This window comes from Numenius arquata, chromosome 17, assembly GCF_964106895.1.
Source record: "Numenius arquata chromosome 17, bNumArq3.hap1.1, whole genome shotgun sequence".
NCBI lineage: Eukaryota > Metazoa > Chordata > Aves > Charadriiformes > Scolopacidae > Numenius > Numenius arquata.
Window position 1 is genome coordinate 446,740 of NC_133592.1, and position 25,450 is coordinate 472,189.

Below are 25,450 nucleotides of genomic sequence, written 5' to 3' on the forward strand. Positions count from 1 at the left end.
TACCCCAGAGCTGGCTCTGTCCCTCTGGATCTGTTTTTGTTCTGGACTCTAAGGGGTGTGTTATGGGATGCAGACTGTGCAAGCACGTACAGCCAGGACAGCTCACCTTCCGAGCAGGAGTTTTTAATCCCTGTTGGAATCTGGAGTGCATGATACGTAGACATGGAGTGTGCCGGAGCCAGGTTGTATTCCAGGAATGTCAGAATTAATATTCTCAGATAATTTTGCACTGACTGCATGTAATCCAATATTTATACATAAAGTTAAGTGGCTTGTTCTGGGATGCATTTTTGTCAGGGTTTTTACAGAAGCTGTGGAGATATCCCTGCTCATCACTATCCCACAAAATACGTATTTAATAGTCTTTCAACTTCTGAAAACAGAAAATATTTAGTTTATGCACCTGAGCAAAATAACTTAAATTCAGTTCCAGTGCATTTTACAAATTTCTGTCTCATACAGATCCAGAGAGGTTAATGTGTCCTCAGGCCCAGCTAGAGCTGTAGTAAGGTTTTATAGACGTTTAGAGATGCTGTGTCTCGCTCCATTAGGGCATACCACCTTGTATATAATCTAATACTTTGTGACAACAGTTAATGCTGTCAGTACAGCGGGACATAGGAACAATGGCTTTTCAGCACTAATAAACTAATAAATAATCCTATAGAGTTTGTGACAGCTCCTGCTATCTGAAGACAAATAGAGTGAGCCTTTATGTAATTAGTGCAAATTGATTTTAGTTCTTATTTCTTCTTCCTTTCAAAATATGTGACAAATGCCAAAAGCAGTAAAAGTATTACAAGACAGAGACTTGCTTGTAAAGTTACCAAGACTGCTAGCTCAGCTGGTAGGTAGGACTGAATGCACAAAGAAATCAAAATTCAGTTTTAGGTGTATTTTTAACAGAGATCTCTGGTATAAGGCAGGTATCAGGGGGGCTGGTATCCCCTATACCATGACTTCTGGTATCCCTACTAAACTGTTTTCTCAGTCAGTATTTATGAAACTGTTGTTTGACTTGATACTTGAAAGCTTTTGCATGCGTTTAGTCAAACCAGATTTCAGCTGCGTATCAAAGGGAATACTTAAGTTATTCTGTCTGGTCCTGTACTTGCAAGTGTCCAGAACTTTGATAACTTCCTGATTGCTTACCAAAATTGCCTGTTAAACTCAATAAAAAGCATACTTTTTGGGTGTTATTCAGGGAGTAACTTCTGAATTTTGGGGTTTTTTTAGTTATGGAAGAATATCCTCAAGAGAGCAGACTGACAGGATATCTGAATGCTGTTCCCTTGATATATCATAATAGTGTGGCAGCTATAACGAGATATTACAGTTTTCTTTCATGTGCTTTTTCCCTGTCTATTCTTTTTTTGGATGATATAATAACCATATTGGGGCATTGCAAGCAAGTTATTTGATGTTTATTTAGCTAATTTGTTATGACATTTCACTAGGACGTTTACTTTTTCCCTTTACCAAGTACAGATTTACTTCTATGACTTTTCTGTTATTTGCGCTCTTGTTAGTACAGTGCAGAAGGGAGCAAATACTGTGTTTATTTTTAAAAATAAACTGTATTACAATAGACTTGCTTTGAATCTTGAGAAAGTTTAGAGAGTCCTTAAATCTGAACTCTTGAAGCCAACAGGTTCGTTAATGGAGCTCCTGCAATTTTCATCTACATGATCCACAGGGTTTATGGAAGCAAGTCATTTCTGTGGGTTCAGATAAAATTCTCTGCATTATTTCTCCTGAGGGCACACACTTCTCATGCATACACAAAATGCAGTATACAAATGTTTCGTGCTTCCCCAAATCCTGCTGTACAAGTCACTCATTCGTCCTTTGGAAACTGAAAGCCATTTTTTTCCTCTCTACATTGTAATTGAGCGTTTTCTCTTGTGTGTTTCTGTGCTTCCTTTGCTTTATTTGTAAATGCTGGGTATTTTCCTCCTCGCTGTTTGATGCATCTCCCTCCTAGGGGTGTGAGATGTAAAGGCTGATAAGGATTAAGGAATCTCAGTTAACACTCTTTGCACTTCCTTTAAAATTCTGTGTCTGTTTTCTCTGATTAAAATACATTATCAGTGACTGCAATATACAACATATAACTTGAAATGTATTAGCTTTTTTCCTAAATACAAGGGAATCTTTTTCCTTTTTTTTTTTTTTCATAAGACATTACAGGGGAAAAAAAAGTGGATGGACAAATGGTATTTGATACATGCAGTTGAATAAAAGGAGCAAAAGGCCTGTTTTTTTTTGTTTTTTTGTTCCCAGTATGAACCAAGAGGACCAGGCAGGCCGTTGTACCAAAGAAGAATTTCCTCTAGTTCAGTCCAGGCTTGTTCTGAAGAATTAAGCACTCCTCAAGACAGTCTTGGTCAGTGTAAAGAGCTTCAGGACCACAGTAACCAGTCATCTTTCAACTATTCATCGCCTGAGTTGTGGGTAAACTCCTCCTCATCTGCCCCGTACCCAAACATTCCATGCAACGGAGCCAATAGGGCAGTTCCCCCCCGGGAGTTGTTGGGTACGTACAGACTTGGTCTTTGCTCCTCTGCTTCTCCATTTGCTCCATTAAGTAGACTATTTAGGCTGGAGTGAGCACGTCTGAATGAAAGGGTTGGTTGGTGTTTTGGTTTGGGTTTAGGTTTTTTCCCCACAAAATGTTTCCTGCCATCTCTTCAAATCCCAAAATTTAGGCAAAAATTTTTGAAGTATTCATTATTTTAGTAGTTAAAGGTTTGCTTAGAGTAATCCTCTTTTCATTTGCTATCTTTTTAACATCCTGGTACGTTGCTGGTGTCTAAAGAAGAAACTGTTGAGTGTTCTCCATCTACAAAAAGCAATGCTGCTTCTTAGTCTTCTCACAAAAGTTCTAATAAACCCACATACACTCCTACAGTGGGTTCAAGTGCAACTGAGTTTTTACCGAAAGGAGCTCAGGTAACTGGTGGGATTTATTTGCAAGATAGATTATTTGTGTTCAGAACAATGATGTTTCTTGTTGATACTACAGTCTGGGGCAGAAACAACATAAACTGAATTAGTAATCTCATTGTATTTCCTTGTACATTCTGGTACTTCATCAAAGTAATTAAGAAGTTTAAACTCTCACCATGGAAGAATCACACTGGAACCTGGCTTCCCTGGTGGTAGCAGCAGTGCTGATTGGTTTAGCAGAGAGAAACTAAATTAACTTTTTGCTGATTAAAAAAAGCTGCAAGTAGAGAGTTGGAGCGGTGCAGCTATCCTTCTGTTCTCCATACTTTAATGTTTGTGAAAGACAAAATTACCAGGATAGTACAGTTTCTTCTCCATGATTTTGCTTGAAAGTCTCCAATGATAATTAAAATCAATAAAAATATGAACACATATGAACACTCTTCCAGTGCAAGTATTAAAACCACTTAATAAAGTGAAAATTTATTTATAAACTGGTTTTATTGCCCTTAAAAGGTCTAATTGCTTTTAGGCAAATTTTATAAAGCTAAAATATCTTGTAATTTCATAGTATAGTAATTGTGAAGTAGAAAAACGCAGGGTAGACTGAATGAAAAAAGACCTGTTTATATCGGTGACAGCACTCAAGTTTAGTTCCTAATGCGTATTTTCATTTCCAAAGTGTGAAAATGTTATTTTACAAAACCATATTCATGGCAGCATCTTTTGTGCTAAATCCAAAGCTTCAAGTTGAAGGCACCTCCTTCAATCTGTTCATATTTTGACTGAAACCCAAGGAGCTGAGCGCACGGCGCTGCGTGTCCTCGGGGGTGGCTCCCGTCTCCAGGTGCTCTCTGGGCTGTGGTTTGTCTGACGGGAGCTCAGGAATCCTGGCACGATTACGCTGGGATCAGCTGGTACCACATTTCCGTGCTTTGATGTAAAGGTTGAGAACATCTTTGTGAGTAAAGTCCTCAGAGGAAGTATGTGGATGTGAAAAATACCGTATCTGCACATTTACTGTCGAATAATAGATCCTAAATGAAAGGGGCAAGTTTTGACTAGTATCTGCATTTGCTACAATAATATTTTTTATTGTAGGTAAGCCCGGTTTCTGTTTTGTAAACAAACATATGTGCAACATTGCCCTGTATCTAATAGTTCATGCAAACAAATCCCCATTTTTACGGCTGCTGTGCTTTCCTGCAGTTTCAGCTCACCGGCTACAGAGATCATATTTAGTGCCCAAATGGCTATATATAGTGCTAAGGGTTAATGACCAGTAACTTCAGTGTTTCTGGTTAATACTGATTTTTATCCATGAAATAAAAACCCATGAGAATGAGATGCTGTAAACTAGTTCTGTGGGTTCGTTGCCTGAGAGTGAGCGATCACGACCCCAGACCGTTCAGGGGCTTGTATTTCCCGTATGTCAGAAATGGTGGCGGCACAAGTGTTGGGTGAAATCAGGGTGGATCAATGGAGTGCAGGGAGAGCCGCTGCAAATTGTGGTGTTATATGCAGGCACCTCCCAAAACTGCGATTTGAGAGCTTGATTTGCATTGCTTTTTCTGTTGATAGAAAGAAAATTATTTAAGTTCTTATTCAAGATGTTTATTTCATATTTTTTCTTCTGTTAGACACCTCTGCCACACGCAGCTTTCACCTCCGGCCCTGCTTGTCATGACTTGCCTTCGCTTGAGTGCTGTGGTTATTTTGGGGAGGTTTTCCTGCTTGTGTTCTGTGTTTTTTTTTAATTGCAGCAACCCTAGCAAAAATGTTTTGCTCATGTTCTTTCCATATTAATTTTTCTACGAGTTGGATGCTTTTTTGGAGTACTTTATCAAAAAGACTCTGTGTGACCCTTCCAGTGAGAAACTTAACTGTATACTTTACATTCTTCTACTTTTGTACTCTTTTGATGGTACATTTTTGTATGTGCACTTTAAAAATAACATCATACATTTAAAGACTGAAATAATTACAGAATATATCTGTTGCCCAACTCCTAGACTATTTTAGATAGAACATAAACCTGCATTGGTGTGTCGAGTTTCTCTAGCGATGTAAGACAGCAGAATTCTCCAGATAAAACCAAGATACCTCATCAGGATTCAGGAAATTCACTTGAAAGCAGTTTTATACCTATGGTTTAAAGCACCATGTTTTCTGACAGTTACAGGAGTTGTTAAATGTGGAACAAGAACATATCAATTAGCAGGAATGCATTCAGACTAAAATATCAATAATTAGTTGGTTGGCATTCAGGAGTCCGAATTGCTGTTTGAGAATGAATTATATACGGCGCTGTAAATTCTAATTTTAGCCTATTAAGCTATAAAGCAAGAAGAATGAAATACTCTTTGTGCTGTCTCCATGGATAAAGCGTTCAGAGTATATCCCATTCCGAAGCAGTTCGCCTCTGCTGAAGCCCCTGGGACAGAATCGCAGGTTCGGTGTTACGGACCCTGCCGGTGGGGGGATGTGGAGGAGGTGTTTGATAATGTCACTCTGCTTGGCAGGGTGATGAGGGTGATGCAGGATCCAGTGGTTGGGAATGAAGCTAGATAGAATAATAAGAATAATAGGGAATTTCCTAGGACCCAGAGTGACTAAGTACAGAAAACTGGTGGTGGTGGTTTCCAGGAGGGGTGGTTTCAGTACCCCTCAGTGCTTGCTTTGGGGCTACTGTAATTTCCTTCGAGCTCTTCATTTGGACAAACTCTGGTTACTCCTTCCGCAGCTCCACCGAAGACGGTCAAGCCCCCAGAGGAACACCTGAAGGCGGAAAACATCCAACTGTCCAGTTCCTTCAACTACAGCGTGCTCCAACACCTGGGCCAGTTCCCGCCCCTCATGCCCAACAAGCAGATTGTGGAGTCCAACAGCACCAGCCAGCAGAGCGCGGTGGGGAACAAGCCGGTCATGTCCTACGCAAGTGCTCTGCGGGCCCCGCCAAAGCCCAAACCTCCTCCTGAGCAGACAAAAAAGAATAGCGACCCTTTGTCTTTGTTTCAGGAACTTAGCCTAGGTAGTTCATCAGGTAGCAATGGCTTCTACTCCTATTTTAAATAATCAGATTATTTTTTTTAGAGAGAATTTAATTTTTATTTGTGTCAGTAGATCTAAGATAGTTGGGGCTTCACCTGTAGTTGCAAATATTCCCTTTGTTTATATTAGTAAATGTATCCTCACTTAATTGCTTTGCTGCTAGACTTGCAACTAATTTTTTAATTATATCCCATTATTTTGCATTTTTTTGATGTGGGTCGGTTTTTTGGAAGCTTTTCTGTAGGAAAACACACACATGTTATTTTTTAATTTGTGTAATGTTAATGATATGTTGCATTAAACTAGCAGCCGAGAGGTTACCTATACAACTTCAGAAAAGGTTAAAAAAAAAAAAAAAAAAAAAAAAAAGGAAAAAAAAAAGTTTGTCTAAATTGTATTTAAGAAGATTGTAAGTAGCATTTACATTTATTCAATAACATTAGCATACTATGCTGGGTTTCTGTACCAGAAATGGCCAGTTAATGTAAAAATGTATGTTATTTCTGCTTAAATTCATTTAATTTTTTTTTTTTTTTAAATAAAGGTGCAGCATCTTCTAAATACTTTCAGTTTTATCAGCTTTTTTGTGAAGGGATGCTGCATTCTCAGACTTTTATAGTTTTAGATCCTGTATGATGTGGTATTGTATTTTCCATCCACTGTAGGGTAAAGTAAAGGCATTCTTTGCAGACACCTATGCCATTGTTTGGAAACATTCAGATAAAAAGTATTGGTATACTTTAAAAAAAAACAATAAAAAAGAAAAAAACAAAAAAAACCCAAAAAAACTCTACATTTTATTTTTGGACAAGCTAGTAATATAAGCTTGTTTGAAAAGTTAATTTGATAGGTTTTTTAAATGAATCATGAAGCTGAAAATAAATTTTTAGGTATGTTGGTGCTTAGTAGATTTAATAACTATTTTAAAAAAAAATGCGTGAATTTAGTAAAATACTTTTTCGTTTGTTTAATTTTTTTTCCACTATGCATGTGTAAATGTTTGTAATCTGGCTTTTTCCTCCCCCCTTCTCCAGTGGTATAAAGAATTGTGCCGCTTTCATTTTTTTTTTTTCCGGTAAAACTTTTGGTACATTATTTGATGTTTACATTAAAATGTGACATTATACAAGGAAATTCAGATATTTTGCTAACTGTTTTGTTTGAGGAACATCATTAAAGAAGAGATTTAATGTTTGTCAAAGCTGTATCCAAATTAATCTAAATCTCTGGGGTGTAAGAATGGTTACCAGGTTATTTATCCATGTGAGTTCTGCCGAGTTCTCCACAAACCTGGCCCTTTAGGAATACAAACTGAAAAAAATAATGATTCTGGAATATTTAAAAATTAAAGAAAAAAGTGTGAATGAAAACTCAGAAGATAAACTTTGTCCATAAGGATTTCTGGTCTGGCACACTGTTTGTTCTCCTGCGGCTGGGGAGCCGGGGTGGTATATAGTTCCTCCAGATAAAGTATCCTCCTTTTACACTTGAAGAAGTAACTTTAAATCTGGGAAATGTTCTGCAGGGACTGAGCTGGGTGTATTTGGGGTATTCCTCCACTCACTACGTACAAGAATTGAAATTTTAGAGCTGTGTGGGGGCGATTTCAGGTTTTATAGCTGTCCAAGGGACACCGTACTAACAAGCAGTGGCTGCTGCTGTATTCAATCAGATTTTTGCTCTGGTTACAATCAGGTTTTTTTGCATTTGACTTCATGTTTTGAGGCAAGGATCTTTACATAACGGGCTTGACTTAAACTCAGACACCGCAGAGGTTTGCATATAAATTTTTCATTATAAATCTTTGCTGGTTCATGATTCAGAAACTTACCTGGAAGACTTTTTTCCTTCTTTTTGCTGTAAAAAAAAGCATGCATAACTCCTTAATTTATTTCCTAATGTCTATACCAAACAGAAGATGCTGGGGGAGGGGAGAGCCCCTGCCCAGTTGCGCTTAGCACTTCAGCGCGTGGCATCCAGTCAAGAGGACCCAAAAATGAGGAGAGGCCAAATTCTGCAACCTTGAATCAAGCAGAACTCCTGTGAAATGGGTTTTTTGCCGAGCTGAGGGTTGCAGAAATAGGTGCGTGTGAGATTGGTTTGGAGGGGCCGGGGTGTGCTCGGTGTGATCAGCCTCAGTCTGTCTGTCCGGGTGGAGCCGAGCCAGCTCCTCACCGGGGCGCCCGCAGGAGGGGACATCCCTGTCCCTGGAGGCTGTCTGCGGGGAATGGGGTGGCCGGGGTGCGGGGCGGCGGCAGAGGAGAGGAGGTTCCAGTGCACTTCACTTCCGAGGTGGCATTGTAATTTCAGGGGTTTCAAAATCACTCATTTATATGGAGCAGTCTTTTGATTCTGTTCACTATATTTGAATATTAAACTAATAAACGTCACTTGTTAATTTACTGCTATCTGTCCATTAGTTAAGGGGGAGATGGTTGCATCTTGCCACATTTTATTCTGTTTTGCACTGGCAATTTATCTGCACTGAAAGTATTATGGATAAAGGAGCATTTTCTCTCTGACTTAGGATTTCAATTCTACAACTTTATGCAAATCTCTGCTGGCTTTGGTTCTAAAATTTCAGAAGTGCTCTCACCCAGGAGTTTGGGGATGGTGTAGTAGAGTTCTGACTGTCAGCTTTGGAAATGTTTAGCATGAATCAGTTGCATTTCTTAGAGTTACTTTTTTTCCAAAAGATTATTTATTTTGAAATGCCTTGTCTAGCCATTATATGTCATGTATGTAGCCCTGAGCGAGAGCTTTTGATTTTAGAGCAAATTATCCAATGTTTGTTGAAGCCATAGCTGTTTAAAAAAACCTCAAAACTGTATTGTAAACTCTTCTGGGGCTTTAATCGAACTCTTATTAAAATCAAATTAAGGCTCACAGGTGACTCCGGAGCATGCTGGCTCAGGCTGTGCTGTAAATATGGAACTGCTGCAGTTACAAAAATTCAAAATTATGAGTTTAGATTCTTGGTTTGTGTAAATTGTCTCAACTCAGAGGAAATTAATGGAGACCTGGGCATGTACAATGGAGTATTTGGCTCTGACTTTTTTATAGCTAAAATGTCACACTTAAAAGTACAGTTGGTGCCAAATCCCTCGCTCCTTGTCCAGGAATAACCCCCCGTTGTTTTCTGGGGAAAATGTAAATGATGGGGTCATCCTGATCTAAATTTAGAAAGCTCATATTTAATATCAGGAATAAGTTCCGGTTTTATTCTCTTTAATTCCAATTTTTCATGAGAAATACCAGAATGTCTCATGGGAGGTTGTCAGTGCGGTGTTAAGAACTAATAAAGAATTGAGAGAAACTTTTTTTAAAAATTATTTGAACTCTAAAAAATTAAATTTTTTTTCATTTCAAATAGATCTCCTACCCTTTAAAAAGCTCCTTACTGGGTGCCACGGGCAGGTTTCCCTGTGTGTGTCTGAAGACTGAATTCTTAGGGCGCTGCAGGCTGTAGATTTGGCCTTGCTGAGCCAGCAGCAGGAACCAGAGGAGATGCTGCCGTGGGCACGGTGGTCTCGGGGCGATGGATTCTGGGTGACATCCTCACCTTTGGTGGTATGGTCTGGCGGGAGCGCTGTTATGTCGTGAACTGTGACTGTGCGTGCCCCCAGCTTGCCCCCTTTGCCCCTGCCCGTCCTGCCGGCGGCATCAGCGGTTCTGGAGGGAGCTCTGCTGCAGCCGGGGCCCGGGCAGTGCTCTGGGGGTGCCTCCGTGTACCCGGCTCCCCTCTCTGGAGGACACTGGGGGGGACACTGGGGTCTGCCCACAGTGCCCAGCTCCTCATAACCAAGAGCGTGTCATGGGGACCGTTCCCCCCTGTTCTCCAGCCTAAACCCTCACCCTGCCGCTGCTCGGCTGCCGTTCAAACGGCAGCCTGAAGGGTTCCCCACCACAACTAATAAACAGCTGTTTTGCAGAAAGGCTGGCTGGTTAGAACCAAAGCTCTCGCCTCCCATCCCTGGAGGGGTTCAAGGCCAGGTTGGACGGGGCTTTGAGCAACCGGGTCTGGTGGGAGGTGTCCCTGCCCAGGGCCTGGGGGTTGGAACTCTATGATCTTTAAGGTCCCTTCCAACTCTGACCATTCTGTGATTCTCCCTGTTGTCTCCTGGAGGCTGTCGGCTGGTGTAGGTTGTGCTGTTTTACTGACCTGCCTGGGCTGTGCGGCTGCTAGCCCTGAGTGTTGTGCCAACACTCCCACTGACTTCACAGACCCTCTGAGTACCATTCCCTGCTTTGATTAATTAATGTTTTGTTCCCAGATTTGTCAAGTTCAGCTGTTTTTTTGTAGAGATCACGCTCTATAAGCAATTCTTTTGCTGTGTATGTAATATCTCTAAGTAGCGCTGAGAGCAGGGTGATTGACCGCTCTAAATTTCCTGTTCAGAGTGAACTCAAGCGTATCGGAGCCCGCACGTTTCCAGAGCGATCAGCCCGTGATGCTCCATGCTCTGCCCATATCATCGCTCAACTCATTTCATTTGTTTTGTTAGTTTAAGTTTCTAGTTTTCCTAGAAACAGTGCGGACAATTGACTTGTCAAGACGGATGGTGGTGATCTATGGTGCCTAGAAAACTGTGCACATCATATTCCTGACATGAAATAGGGGCTGTTTCTGTTGGTGCAGCAACACCTGCGCCGGTACCTCTTTGTGAGCTGTGTCAGGGAGCAAGGGTTGACTCATTCTAAGTTCTTTCATTCAAGAAAAGTAAAAGGATTTGCAGCAAATGTGATGGAAATGTTAGTTTGATGTGGGGATTTTTGGCAACTTTAGCTTTAGTTGAGAAATGTTGAAAAGTTTTTACCTCATTAAGGATTAATATATGCAGCTGATAAATTAACAGAAAATGCTCTGTGATCTGAATTACCCAAGACTGGTTAGGAGATGATGTCAGTCCATTTTCTGTAAGACCTGATCCTTCCTGAAGGGCAAATCCTTTCACAGGAGACCTGCTGTAAAGCCATCACTGTGTTCCCAGTGAGACCAGTTGTGGACACAAAACTGGACCAGAGCCCTGGGGCGCAGCTCTGCCAGAACAGACGTGAGCTGTGGGTTCTGTTAGAGAGAAAGTAGGGCAAAAATCTGAGTTTATTCCCTTCTCTGCATTTCTCCACAGAAGGCAGCAGAGCAGCTCGCTGTCTGGATGCAGAGTGTGCGTGTGTGGTATCTGTGGCTCGGGTTTGTGTTCAGAAGCTTCGCTGGAGCCGGAACATCCATCAAGTGTGACAAAGCAGGAACAATCTCATCCTCTACTTCAGTCAAAACAGAGATGTGATGCTCTTTTCTTGGCCCCTTGGTGATAATGGAAAGGGAAAATAATTCGAATAGTGCCTTTACAACAGATCCTGTTGCTATGGGTGTAATTCGTGGTGCAGAGCAGCCTAATACTTAAGCTATACAGCCTAATATTTAAGTTGTAAAAATAATACAGCATTCAAAGGGGCACTGTCCCACCATGGAAAGCAGAAACTTATTTTAAGTGAAGTTGAAAATGAAGTTTATGCTGTAAACAGTTTCTGCACGTTGGTCGGGTGCCTGGCTGGAGCTGGATGGAGCCCGAGGGCTCGGTGTTGATCTCCAGGACCTGCCTGGGACGGGCTGCGGAGCTGCGGAACCTCTTTGCAGATCCAGGCTGTGCCGAGCGCTCGGCTGGCTGCTTGCTAAACAGGCAGTTTTGTTCTTCAGGGTTGTTAGTCTGGCACCTTTTCTGCACATTAAATTCACACAACACAGCATTTAAAAATCAGGGAAGCAGATTCTCTCCCCGCCTTGTGCCTAACAGCAAATCTCACTCTTATATAAACCAAAAACTTCATGTCTTCTGTCGCGTTGGCTCTGTTATTTAACACTTGGGCTTTGCAGTGCAGTGGCAGGATTTAGCAACCAAAGTCTCGCAATTCCGTGGCGCGTGCAATGCCCCGGGGCACCGTGGGGACAGGCAGCGATGTTGTTTACAGAGTGGCAAATGGCATGTGCCCACGGCACCCATGACCAAAGGTGTCCATGGGTCTGGTAGTGGCAGGACCAGCGCTCAGGAGTTCATGGTGGCTGGTGGTAGTACTTGTTCTGTGGATTAATTTGCCCTTCCTCTCCCTGGTGTGTGTTTCCCACTCAGTTCTCAGGCCATCCCCACAGGCCACGTGTTCCTCTAGGCTGTGCAGCAGCCAGGTGTCCATCCCCATTTCACTTCAATGACTCCCTGCCAGCAAGGACGCTTCTTCCAAGTTTTCTTGCTGTGTTCCTGAAGTTTTGGTGGCTGTTCCCAGCTATTTGCTCAGCTGAATGAAAACTCAACTGGTTACAGCTCTCCTCACAACATTATATTCGTCTTTTTCCTTTATGAAGGCCAATTATTTTTATTAACTCTCTCAAAACACGTTATCAGCTCCCTGAGGAGGGATTTAGATATGGCAGAACAAGCCTACTGTAGGAGCAGTGCCTTTCCCACTGTGAATACCAATGTCCAATTTAATGCACGAGTCCCTCATTAGCATTTCTTAATATCTGGAAAATGAAGTCATCCGCATGCTTGGATCCCCAGCCTTGCAGGGACTGTACGAAGTAGTGAATGTTCAAAACCCCTCGACTTAGAGCAGAGAGTGAATCAAGCTTAGTGAATTGAAGGGCTTCAGGAGGCATCTCGCTCCGCTCTGAGCTGCTGTCTGTGGGTTTGGGTCTCGCGGCCATGAGCTGTGTGTTTTCTCTTCCCCGTGAGTAAAGTGGGCCCAGAGAGGCTGAAAAACCTCTGGATCCAGGCCAAACCCCAGCCCTCAATGGAATCTTTCCATTGCCCTCACTGGGGCTTGGACGAAGCGGTTCAGCCCTGGCAGAAGTGGGAACGTGGATGAGACGGGTGAGGCCTTCCAGGATGTGTTTATCTAAAATATGTATGTTATTGCTCATTAATATAATGAAGGGGAGTAAGTAGCTACTTGACTGTGCAACAAGTTGGCCCATCGGGATAAGAAGCCACCTAGAAATAAATATTTTGTCCCAGTAGAAGCATTGCAAGAGAGGGATGGGGCTTCGTGGGCGCAAAGGGCTTCCTGGGGGCACAGGACAGGTGATTGGTCCTCATGGGGTGATGATCTTAGTCCCATGTCCCCAAACTTCACTTATCTCAACCCATGGCATGTACAGGCTGAGGTCATTTTGACGATGATGGGACTGCCTTTGTGCCTGCCAGCTGCTTTGCTTAGATTAATTTGTATTTTGGGTGTTTGGATCTCCCACCCAGGGGTCACCCACTGCAGGGGTCACACCAAATACTTTTCATTCTGTTGCCGTATGGAAAGGATCTCCCTAGAAACTAGCCTCTGTTTTCCTGAACAATGAGAATGCAAAGAATGTCAGCTGTGTACCCTAAAATAAGATTTCAGAACCATTTCGCATTTCTCAGTGGTTCAGTGACAACTTGAAGACGTGCAGTTGTCTCTCGTGATGAGAGACAGGCAGAGTTCCCAGCTCATGCTCAGACCTGAGTGCCAATGAATGCTTTATCCCAAAACTTTATAATATGCATGTTATTTGTACTGCTTTTCAACTTCAAAGAGCTTGAAAAATATTAATGCAAGTTCACAAAAAGCTTCTGTTCTCACTGCCTCTCTACTGATGGGGAAATGGAGAGGTGCCTGGGTCAGGCTGGGGGCTGCTGGGGCTCAGTGTGCCCGGCTGATGGTGGGGCCATGGGCAGCCCCCACACCAGCATGAAATTGCTGGGAAATTTCTTGAAGTGTTTGGACAGGTCATGATTTCCTCAAAGTAATCAGAAATTTCCTGTTCTGAATTCTGTCTGTTTTCTTTAGAACTGTGGACAAGTTAAATTATCGGGTGAAAAAACTGCAATGCAAGCCACATGCTTTTTCAGACACCCACCTCTTGGCACTGGGATGAGGTGCAAAGGGCTCAGCTGGAAGGGCTGGGGGGACCCCCAGTCCCTCCCAGTGCTGCAGGTGGCCAGGACAGAGCACTGGGGGGGCTCTGCAGTGCAACCAGCCCCCGCAGCGTCCCTGCCAGCCGTGCCGCCGGCGCGCAGGAACAGCCATGCGCTTTTGTGGTGTTTTCAGGGCTGAGTCTCCTGGGTGTTTCAGTCTAAATCCTTTCCTCCTTGGCAGCTACTTTGAAGGATTTTTCCTAAAATGTAGTTTTAGATACGTATGCAGTGAGCAAAGCACAGTATTCTTAAAAAGCCCGTTCACAAGGAACAAATGAGAGCTCCGTGCGATAAATACCATCCAGAATTACACTGTCATTCTGGACCTCGCAGAATTTGATGGGCCAAGTGATTCATCCATCAAAATCATTTTCCAGAAAATCATGCTACTGGAAGATTGTGCTTTTTATTAAAGGAAAATATCACTCTTAATGTTCAGTACTTCTTGGCTTTGCCATCAAGGTAAGCAGAACAAAAACTGTCTTGCAGGTTTTTTTGTGCTTAATTCGAAAGAATGGGACTGCAGAGTATAAATTTATAGGAGAAATTTTTATCCCAATGCTAGGCAAAATTGGGTTTGGTGGTTTTGTTTGTTTGTTTGTTTTTTAATTTATTTTATAATTTTAACTGTTTAATAGAATTTCAGAGGGGTGAGCTAGCCCTTCTTGGGGAGGTAGTGGAGGATGGCATGAATGGGGAAATGGACTCCCCACAGAGCTAGAATTTCTCACTGTCTCTCTCTGACCAGGTGAGGTGTAAAAGCCCGATTTCCCTCATGGATCTGGATCTGCTCTTTAACCCCAACTGCAGCAAATATCTTCTCCCTAAAAAAGCTGTCTTCTCTGTGCCATGAGCTGTCTCGCACCCAGGTTTCCCCCCAACTTCATCAGCCCAAGGCTTCCCCAAGTTGGCACAGAGCAGTGCCATTCACCCGCGCCCCTCGCTCTTTCTGCTTTCTTAAAAAAAAGAGAAAAATGAGAAAAAAAAGAAGAAGAAACAAAGCAATAATTACAATTGAACGTGCCTTGGTTCAGTAATTGGTTCAGTACTTAGTTAATGGAGTGCACATTGTATAGTGAGACCCAGACATTTTAAAAAATACAAATCTTTTCAAAACACTTTCTGATTTTCTTCATGGGTGCTGGGAACATCAGTGCTCCGGTTCTGCATCCATGCAGGTCTCCCAGGGGTTCTGGGGGAAGCGAGGCAGCGCGATCAGGAGGAGGGCGATGCCGCAGATGAAGAGCAGGACGAAGGAGGAGCAGGCACAGGCGAAGGACCAGGAGTAGCTGTACTCCATCCAGACTGTCTCCTTGCTGTCGATCATCCTTTTCACCGACTGTCTCATGACTTCAACAGAGATGATGATGCAGAGACCTGAAGGAAGATAGGAGCGGTGGGTTGAATAACCAGCTGACAATTTTTCATCCTTAATTAACCACCTCATCTGTCTTTTTGCGTACAGGAATTGCAGGGAGATTCACAGGTGAGTCATTGACTTCAATGTTTGAAGGAACCAATGCTCACAGCTGCTGAGAGCTCTGCTATAACCCAGGCTGTCCAAGTCAGCTGGTGACTTGTGTGATCTTTAGGCAGGCTTGGATGGGAAACTCAAAGTGGTGGAGGAATAATTACATTCCCTAGGGAGCTTTCCCAAAGTTTGAGTAAGTTTTTTATTGAGGTGACAATTTGCACTTCTGTCTTTCAGTCATTGTGGCACGTCAAGGTGCCACGTAAAAATGCCATCTTCATGCTTCTGGGAGACAGCTGTGTATTTTGGGCCCGGATCAGCTGTTCCCTTGGTTTGAATCTTAACAAATGAGATAAAACAGTGTATATCCCTGGTTTAGACTGGGGCCGGCACAGAATATGCTAGAAATGCCCCTTCTAAAGGTAGTTGGAGAAAATACAGAGAAGCTGCTGCGTAATGCTTGCCGAACAGGGTATTTTCAGAGCTCCTCAGCTGGAACACCACCTGGGGACTTGTAGCCTGATGGTGGCCGGGAAGAAAATGCCATTTGAAAATGGCATTTTTAGAAATGTCTGCATCCTGTCAGGATCTATCTAAGATTCTCTACGTTGTCCTGTGAACTGGGTGCAAGTACATGAGCTGCGAGCCTCCTACCTGCGAAGGTGTAAAACATGGATGCTGGCTTCAGCAGATAATCCCTCTTCTTCCCAAAGGATAAGAGGACACAGACTGTTCCGATGATTGCAAAGCCAACGCTGAAGATGGCAATGGCTGCAGCTGAAATGCTGTATTCTGCCAAAGCAAAACAAAACACTGAAAAAATGCAAATGTATGCAAATTTTGAGCATGCTCCCATCAGCTGTGGTGACTTTGCAGTAGGTCAGTCCAAGAAATACGTATGCTCCTGCATGTGGCTCTTGTGAACTGAGTATTTCCCTCCAATAAAAGCAGGGGCAAGTATTGGCCACATATCTTCAGAATGGGGGGGGTATGAGAAGATAGCAGGAGGGGGAAGCGCTCTCCAAACACCTCCTGGAAGATCCAACGGCTCCTGTGTTGGTCTGATGGAGCTCTGGGCTGGAGCCCCTTTAGCTCTGCTGCGTAGATGTTGCTGCTGAAGCCTTACTGGGCTCCACACTGGCATTTTGTCCATCACTCCACGCTCTGTTCTCAGAGTACACAGACAGCTCGGTGCTATTTTTATTCCCTGTCTGTATTACAGAGCCCCGACAAGGCTCCCCCCGTGCGTGGTGCCGATGTTGGACCGACGCAGAGAGGGAGCTCCACTGGGCTCAGAGTTGGGCAGGAGACCAGAGGTGAAGTGTTTGCATAGCACCTTTTTTTTTTTTTTTTCCTTTTAAGACAATGATTTCCAGCTCTGTGAAAATCCAGCTTCTTCAGGGCAAAGAATTAAACCCTCCATAGAATGTCCTGGGTTTTGCTAAGGCAGCCACAACATGCGCTGGACACTTCCCCCAGCCAAAGCACACGTCAGTGCCTGAATGGAGGGGAAGAATTGCTAATTGAATAATTCAGGCCTTCATTTACATATTGCATTCGTTTTCAGATTAGTTTAATATTTAACACATGTAGCCATGCGTGAACATCACAGTGCCTGATGATATTTGCCTTTCAAGCCAATTTAAAAAAAATATCTCCCAGGCAAAATCATAAAGAATTTTTTTGCCTGTTACTAATTAGCTCCCATCAAATTGTAGCTATTTCTGCAAAAGGGAGCAGCAGATCACTCCTCATTCTCACTGCTTTTCATACCACTCTTTTATTATAATTTCCTTAATGTTTCTCTTTACTATGTGCTGGAACTGCCTGAAAGAGTTTGTTTCAATGTAAAATCTTTTGCTGCGGCTTAAACTTTTTCTTTTACTTCAAATAAAAGAAGTTCTTCCTGATTTTTTCTGAAATGACTAAGGTGGAATTGGGTGCCTTTTTAAGAGCAGATGACTGGATCTGATAGTATATAAATGAGCAACAGCAGTTAGCTCACATATATGCTCTTCTAGCCACTTAAAATTCCCAGTCTTCCTTGTCTTAGGAAACTGCTCTTTTAGAAAACCTGTCTGCAGGGTTTTCCACCATTATCATTTCCACTGGAAGCAAAGCAGATTGTTTAATATGTGTAATGTAATCATCAGCTCATTTACTCTGCAGCAAAATATGTCGTGTGGCAAAAAAGAAAGGAATTTGTCCTTAATGAGAGGGCGAGGAGGAGAGAGGAGCACATCAGATGACTGCTAAAATATTTGGCTTTATCAGGGACTTATTAGAAATGTGAAATTTGTCTGTGAGAGCCTGTTTTCAAAGTCCATGCTCTGTAAACATGGACCGTGTGTGTCTTCGTAGGGTCTCTGTTCCTTCCTTCCGTTGATTGCTCTGGCTTTTACATGACTTTCATATAAAATCAATATGAAGCATAAAATTCCTAATTGTCTTCACAGAGTCTCTGTACTTCTTTTCAGGGTCAAAACTCTGCTTGGGGTATGATTTATTCATTTATATTTTATTAATGTCTTCTTCCTTTAATGGCAAAGGCTCAGAGTGTCACGGGTAGTGCCAACATTGTAAAGTCATTTTTATGCTGAATTTTTGCAGTGTTCTTATGTACTGACATTGTTATATATTTGTGGGACAACTTCGAATAAAATCACACTTACAAGTGTGATCATATATAAAAATTATTCTTCCCAGGAAGTTGGGGATTTGACCTTGTTCAGAGCATTTTTTTTACATTTTTCCCAGCTGGTGATATCTGATAGAAATTCCTCTACTGCCTTCAGTGGAACCAGGACTGAGCCCTCACTTTGGGGACCCCTTTACTTTGGATTCTGTGTGCACCTCAGTTAGGAAAATATTTTTCAGGATCATTCTTACCTTTCTGGGTGGTTACTTCAAATATCTCTGAGCTCTGTCCCGGTGTGAAGTGCTTGAAGTAGGAGCAGTTGTGTTCTGAAAGAGAAAAGGAAACGTCATCTGCTTGGAAATCTCTGGTATAATGTAGTAAAACTGAATTTGCTTTATGCTGATGTATCAAACTTACAATGTTTTTTAAGGTACCTCACCCTTGGTAGCCCAGGGAAACTGGAGTTGGATCTGTTTTATTTGGGAGCAAATGAGTGGCACGCACATGCCAGCCCACCAGCTCCAGCACGGACAAGCCCCCTCTGATACCTTTTGTGGGCTGCTCCCTCTGAGAGCTTTTCACACTGATTGCTCATCTATTTAAAACATGAGTTACAGATAATTTTTCCCATTCTGTCTTTGGCCATCCCGCCTTCGTGCCTCTCTGTAGCTGTATTTGCTGGTGATGAAACCTGCCGTGCCCACAGCTGAGCTGGCATCTCAGCTCACCTCCCCTTGCCACTGCCAGCCCACTCCATAGTGGCATCACCCCCTCAGCTGTAGGAGGGTCACAGCTCCTCTGGAGAGCTTGGACTGCAAAGAGGGAGGATGGGGTGTCCTCATCCACCCTCTCCCTCCCAACTTGTCCCTCTTTCAGTGTGCAGACTCCCACACCGCGGTGGCTGGCAAAGGGGACCAGCCCAGGGGGCTTTGCTGCATGGGAGAGGGGGGTTCCCACTCTATGGGGGTCCCAGAGATGAGGCTGCTGCAATGCAGGAAAGCACATGGTGTTTTACTGCAATAGGGACATCAAGGGCTCTTTTCTGGCTGCCAGTAAAAAGAGGAAAGCTTCTGAAGCTGCAAGCATTGTCCAGGGAAGGGAAGGCTGATCAAAGCCCTATGAGTCAAGGGCAAAGAGGCTCTCGTGCAACCTGGCTCGACTGAAGTTCACTCCCATCGCAGCAGCCTACTGAGTTAATTTGGTACGACAGCAGAGTTAGAGAATGGGAACTTTATGAAGTTCCTCTCTCTGGACTTTACGTGAACATGCTGCCAGGTACGTGGGGTGTTTATAGAGGGGTTATAAACTGAACTGGGAGGAGAGAAGTTGGCAGCTGCTTCTCTCAACAGCCACAATATTGCTTCATCCTCAGCCTAGTGTGAGTTAGCCAGCGAGGGGATAGATCCTCAGGCCTTCCAGCCTCAGTGGGGTGGGCAAGGGTCTGGTGAGGACCTGCTGACTCGAAGCTTTGGCAGCAGCAGGGTTAGGGTGGAGGGTGTTCTCACTATTTATAACTGATTTAATTGAAGGTTTGCAGGGGCGCAGAGCTGGGAGAACAGTTGCTCGCCAGGAATTTGGCTTGGAAGGGTGCAATCGTGGAGACACATTGAGTGGTGCCAGCTCTGCACCATTCTGCTGAGCTGGGCTGGAGAGGACACGCTCAGCGCCTGCCCCAGCGCTGGGGTCCCGTCTCCCTGGGACATCAGGCCAAGATAGCATGAACTACAGGCACCACCTGCAGCGAGGGGCCACTTGGGTAACACCAGCATCTCTTGTCCATTAAGTACCAGAGTTAGTACCAGCTTCCAGGAGATGCTGGGAGTAAGTCTGGGAGGACTTTGAGGTCCTCTCTGACACCCAGGCTGGGACAGGCTGCTCCAGCACAGACCGTGGCCATGAGGCAGAGCCTGCACCAGGTCCCGGGTGCAGGACACGGGGGCACATGCTGCATTTAGGCAGTTATTTACAGCATTAATTTCTAGTGGCAAGAGGGCACCAGCATACTTTATGTTACCTGTTGCTGCTTCTTGTTTGTTTTTTTTCTCTGCCATGTAAATGGCAGATTTTGGAGTTACTGATTCAAGGAGGATTTATTTTATCTCTCCCAGGAGATAGGCAATTTTAAAGCAGCATATTTGGGCCCGTTAGTGGAAGATTCCTTTGAGATGCTCTTATCTACTTAATTTTATAAGCTGACTTTTATTTCATCTGCAGCTTCTCCTTGCTGGAGACTAGGTTAATGTCCAGCTCTGGCATCTCCTGACCTGTTCTTTATTATCCCTGCAAACCACTAGAGGGAACATATTTGAGCTCAGACCTCTATGACTGAAGCTGCAAATTTGGAGCCCCAGAGTGGTGGTAGCACACCCCTGCCAGTGACTGAGTGGTGGCTGAGGCTGAGCATCGTTTGGGGATCCTTTGGCTCCTGTACTAACGGGGAGGGAGATGGGATGAAACTGGGACACTTTTTATCTTGGATTGTTTGGTTTAGCTTTTAATTAATTCTCCAAGGCTGAACTGAAAGGAGCCCCCACACGTGCTGACTGTGCAATGCCCAAGGTGAAGCCATCCAGACATGGTGTGATGGAGGACACAGCACAGCTCTTTGTCCATTGCAGGTGAACCAGACCAGCCCAGTCCACCCTCCAGCCCGTGACGGCTCAGCAGAGTGGGACCACACAAAGCCTTCTTGTAGAGATGGACTTGTCTGCAGGAAAAGGAGCTGCCTCTGTGTCTTGTGGCTCATAGCAAAGCTCTGCCCAGGTGCGATAAATGTGGTTAACGCAGAAGTGGGTTAGGTCTAGGGGAGGTGTTTTTGGAAAATGCATTTACTGTGGGAAAATATAACTAGATTGTTTTTGGTGAAAAAATTACATCGTTTTCACTTTAGAGATGCTTTGGTGCTCTGCTGAGCTGGGAATATCTGTTTCAACAAGGCTCTCTTATTCTAGAGAGCTGAGGCACTTCAACACCTCTCTGGGGCCACGATGAATACGAGAAAAGCCCATTTGTGTTACACCACATTTACATAATGGATAGGATTTAAAATGGGTTTTATAATGGATGAAAACTGTGTGGCAATCTTTGTTTCTCTCCATCCCTAATTGCATTATCTCTGCCATGAGGTCACCTCAGAGTGCTGATGGGAACAACCCAGGAGCTCTGAGCTCTGTGGTCATTAAGGCTCATGTGAACTTCAGGGCTGTAACATGCGGTTTATCACCCAGTGTCCTCCCCCTTCCAGGTCACCCACCCTTACTGCCCTCCTGGTCCCTTCCCTTCAGATCCACCATTCCTGGATGACCACTGACGGTTTTGTGGCAGGCTGGATGGTTAGAAAAAAATTTATTTTAATCTAAGGTTTTCACTTGTGTTAAGTTTGGGAGACAGGACCTGCTGCTGTGATTAGAAGAGGTGTTAAGGTGAGGACTGAGTGGTGGAGAGGGGGTCAGACCTTGCTCAACAAGCCAGGGGAAGGCCTTTGACACACACTGAGTTTTGGAGATGGTAACTCCAAATAGTTTCATTCCATACCAGTCTTGCAGAGTGAGTCTCTTATATGGACACAGGGAACGAGACAGCCCTGCTGATCACCCATTTTCTGCAGCATTTCTCCTCTCCAGTTGCCTGAGCTCAGGTTCCCATGTTTGCAAGGACCTATTTAACCTGCTGGCAGGACACACAGGCTGTAGAGCATCCCCTCTGCTGCTGCCCAGCATGCAGGCACACGAGAGCCCACCTTGTAGGACACCACCTACCCTGGAGATACTGGCAGTGAAGGGGAGCTCAGTTACAGCTGGTATAAACTGCCCCAGTGCCCACTGACCACAGGTAAAAATGTCTCAGTGTTAATCTGAATTTGCCTGGTTTTAACCACCATCTCCCTGATCTTTCTATTTCTTACAGCAGAATGCTGAACCATTTCCAATTTGTCAACATCCTTGGAAGAGTGCTGTAAAATTTTAAAGCTCTGCCTAAATCACAGCCCTGCTTTGTGGAATGCAAGCCAAGTCATCCTCCCCATTTTGCACTGTGCTGAGCTCAAAACCTAATAAATAATGTTAATTATGCCATCCATTTCCTCCTCAGGGAGTGACTGGTAAATGGTTATTAATGCAGTGATAAATTTGTATGTTTCTTTTCCAGTCCTGGCAGTAATGTCTGGTTATGTCTCATGATTTTTAGGAAAACCAGTGCCCACACCTGCTCTTTTACTGCAGGTTTGTTCATTCACATTTCCCTGACTGCTGCAGGTTTCACAACCCTGGTGTTTCCCTGCCGACATCTCTTCCCAGAAGTGTGAAATCAATCTAACATGAGCCACGCGGCCGCAGCATCGTTTAGCAGCCCGGATCCGCGGGGGCTGCGCTTCCCCCTCCTCCCCTTGCTGCATTCCCGGTGTGAGTAAAAAGGGGATTAAAATATTTATATTACAATTGAGGTGCGAATTTTGCCCTTTGAAACCTCGGATGCTGATTACGACACAGGATGTCATACAAATTCCCAGATATCTTTAAAAACTGGAAAACCAGCTCCGGGGTGAGGTGGGAGGCTCAGCCCCTGCGTCGTTGCTGGGTTCTTCGCTGTGCCCCACAGAACAGCAGCGCTGGGACACGATTCAATGCCTGTGCAAGCACATGCTGATGTCTGTCAAAGAGAGTGGCTGCTTTCGTGCTGCCCTGCCTGCGAATCTGCTTTTTGCAGACAGCTGGATATTTATGGGTTTTATATTTACCCCACAGTTGTGCAATTTTTGTGTTTATCCACCAATTTCTATTGTTTTTCCTTTTGTGGAAGCTTTTGTCTGTGTGTGAGGAAAGGCGTACAGTGAGGAATATGTTTTTAGGCACGTAAGTACCTTTGCGAGAGACATTAAGCATATGGATGACACGCTCCCAAATTTGGTTAGAGGCAGATCCAAACGCTGAGGCTGAGCTCCTCTCTTCAGAACGTGTAATTTGGCCAAAGAGATAAAGAATTGCAGTAATACAGGGAATATACAGTAAGCCCAGGCAGCAAGATTTTTCACAGGAAATCTTCAAAGATGTATTAACATATATATTTCATTTCAAGCAGCAAGCCTAACATGAAGGCAATCCTGTTATTTCTGTTCTGGAAAGCATCCAGCACCCTCTGAGCCGTCTAAAAAAGCAGCGTAGCTCGGTTACGGATGGGGTGTATTAGTGCACACAGCGCGAATGTTGCTGACTTTGCTCCCTTTTACCGTGGGAATGGAACGTTCTTCCCGGAAAGCAGCCGTGCCCGCTCCCCCGCCGCCCTCCCTATCAACTGCGCTGCAGGAACCCGTGATGGAGACGTGTGTGGGACCGGGCTGCCTCTGCTGAGAGGTGAGGAGGCTCAGTAAGTCATTGAGAAATTGCTTCAAATTCAGTTTATGACTTGCTTTTGGAAGCTGGCAAAACATACTGCAAGTCCGTGCTCCTCCTTGCTCTGAGGAACGGTTATTATTGAAATAGCCTGGAGATAACCTGATGCCAGCCGCGAAGAGGCTGTTCCGTTGTAGCTATATGGATCTGGAGATCCTAAAGATCCAGCTACGTATGTTGGGCCCATAAATCCTCTCTCTTGCCCGCCGCCGTCAGTGTGCCTGCGTGCTGCGGGAGCCTGGGCTGATATCAGCACAATTTCCTCCATCCCAGTCTCCCTCTGTGATTTCCACCATGCCCGATCCTCCTCCCCTTCTCCCCGCCACTGTCGCTGCTGCACAGGAGACTCAAATATGGTCACAAAGAGACGCAAGAGGCAACACGGCGCGTGCTGATGGCCAGAGGGGTGAGAATGAGGAGTGTTTGCAGACCAACATGGAAACAGCCCCATGCAGCCCCATGCTGAATTAACTGCCACGGGAACACCGACCCTATTTTCCTCCTGCCATGTCCTGCAACCTCCTAAGCAAAGCCTGGCATGACCGCCTGGTCCTTTCTCCCATGCATTGGTGGGTGGTCACCTACCTCCTGGCAGGGTAATCGGCCCACAGCCCTTCTCTTTGGGACCTTGCTCCTGCATAAAAATCCTCTTTGTACAGAGTCGCCATAGCCCAAAATGAGCCGCTTCGCAGGTGGCGTTATATTTCTCCACTTTGGGGCTGAGCACGGCCCAGTGGTCAGTCACTACGGCTGCAAACAAGAGGGAGATGCCAACCAGGATCACAGAGAACGTCAGCCGGACCTTCAGGGGTTTGCTCTCGTCCATCCTGCTCCGGCCCGGTGTTCCCGGCAGAGCACAGCGGGTGATTCGCGAGGTCTCCCGGAATCCTGGTGCATCTGAGCCCTTGGCAAATGTCAGCCCCGTGCTGCCCGGGGGAGCGGGGCGGCCGCAGGCAGCTGCTGGGCTGTGTCAGCCGCCGCAGCGAGGAGGCTATTAATGCACATAACGAGAGTGGCGCGCGGCAGAGCTCAGCTTTCCGCCCCATCCCGCCGGGTTTGTTTTGGATTCCCACGAGCCAGGCGGGCGCTCGGAGCCGCTACAGCCGCTGTTCGAGGGCTGTAATCTCTTGACTTGCAGCATGCCCAGAAATAGGCATTAATAGGACGATTAACTTTTCAGCGAGGTTATAAAAACATCTGTGTTTATAATAGCGTTGGGCCTGCGTTCAGTCTTATCCTAAACAGTTTAATGGCCCCGCAGCCCACGCTCCGCACGCCCATGCCTTCAGCTGGCGGCTGCCTCTGCTCGGGGCTGAGAGCCGGACAGCCCTCCAGAGCTGAGCACTGCGGCCTAAAGAAAGTGGCAAAATAAGCAAACTTGCTTATTTTATTGTTTATTTTTATTGTAATTATTTTTAATTAACCTAAAGTATTCTGAATAGTCTTTTTTTTCGAATGCAAAACCTCTCAAGTGCTTGCCAGGGCTGGGGCCAACCTCTCTCATTCCCTTTGGTATTTCAGCTGATCATAAAGCTAATTTGATGATAATGTCAATGCAGAGGCCACTATGGTGATGCCATTACAATTGGGATGTCAAAATGAGGAGGGTGACAGTACCTGAATGTCAAAAGAATGGTTAAAAAAATTGCCAATGGAAGGCTCCAAATACCATGTTATCATGTCAAGATAATGTCAAAGCTACTCCAGTCCTGTTCTATGAACACTCCAATTTGATGTCAAAATAAAAGTATAGAGGTGTCGGCTTAAATTAATGAGGACAATCTGAAGCGAGGAGTTAAGGTGAAAGGGGACTGTGGGAAAGGGAGAGAAACTGAAGAATGTTAAAAAATATTGATCCAAAATAACTGTAGTTGAACAGTGACTTAAAGGTTTTAACGCTGCTTTGCTTGATGTGTGACAGGGCTGGATTGGACACCCCTGGGGAGCAGGGTGACACGTCTGAACCCGGTACAGCATCTGGTGCCCTGGTCCTGCTGGGCAGGTGGGA

The 25,450-nt window shown here is 44.5% G+C and overlaps 2 protein-coding genes across 3 annotated transcripts in view; one reads left to right on the forward strand and one right to left on the reverse strand.

The window, feature by feature from the left end:
• Positions 1-7,198, forward strand: part of HELZ (helicase with zinc finger) — a 70,049-nt gene extending 62,851 nt beyond the window's left edge. For both annotated transcript variants that reach the window (XM_074160040.1, XM_074160041.1), the window contains exons 29-30: positions 2,284-2,536; positions 5,693-7,198. In XM_074160040.1, coding sequence (XP_074016141.1) covers positions 2,284-2,536; positions 5,693-6,024 — 585 coding nt within the window. In that variant the 3' untranslated portion in view covers positions 6,025-7,198. The remainder of the gene's footprint in view (positions 1-2,283; positions 2,537-5,692) is intronic.
• A 6,327-nt stretch (positions 7,199-13,525) lies between these two features.
• On the reverse strand, positions 13,526-24,430 carry CACNG1 (calcium voltage-gated channel auxiliary subunit gamma 1). The gene is made up of 4 exons (XM_074160200.1): positions 24,028-24,430; positions 18,307-18,381; positions 16,072-16,209; positions 13,526-15,323 (listed from the first exon to the last, which is right to left on the reverse strand). The coding sequence occupies exons 1-4, from the start codon at positions 24,266-24,268 to the stop codon at positions 15,097-15,099; spliced, it is 681 nt and encodes a 226-aa protein (XP_074016301.1). The 5' UTR covers positions 24,269-24,430; the 3' UTR covers positions 13,526-15,096.
• Positions 24,431-25,450: the final 1,020 nt, after the last annotated feature.

Coding starts and splice junctions, on each gene's coding strand:
- CACNG1 (XM_074160200.1), bottom strand. CDS start 24,268: ATGGACGAGAGCAAACCCCTGAAGGTCCGGCTGACGTTCTCTGTGATC. Junction 18,382..24,027: donor GCCGATTACCCTGCCAGGAG/GTAGGTGACCAC, acceptor TTTCTCTTTCAG/AACACAACTGCTCCTACTTC. Junction 16,210..18,306: donor TGAAGTAACCACCCAGAAAG/GTAAGAATGATC, acceptor TTGCTTTGGCAG/AATACAGCATTTCAGCTGCA.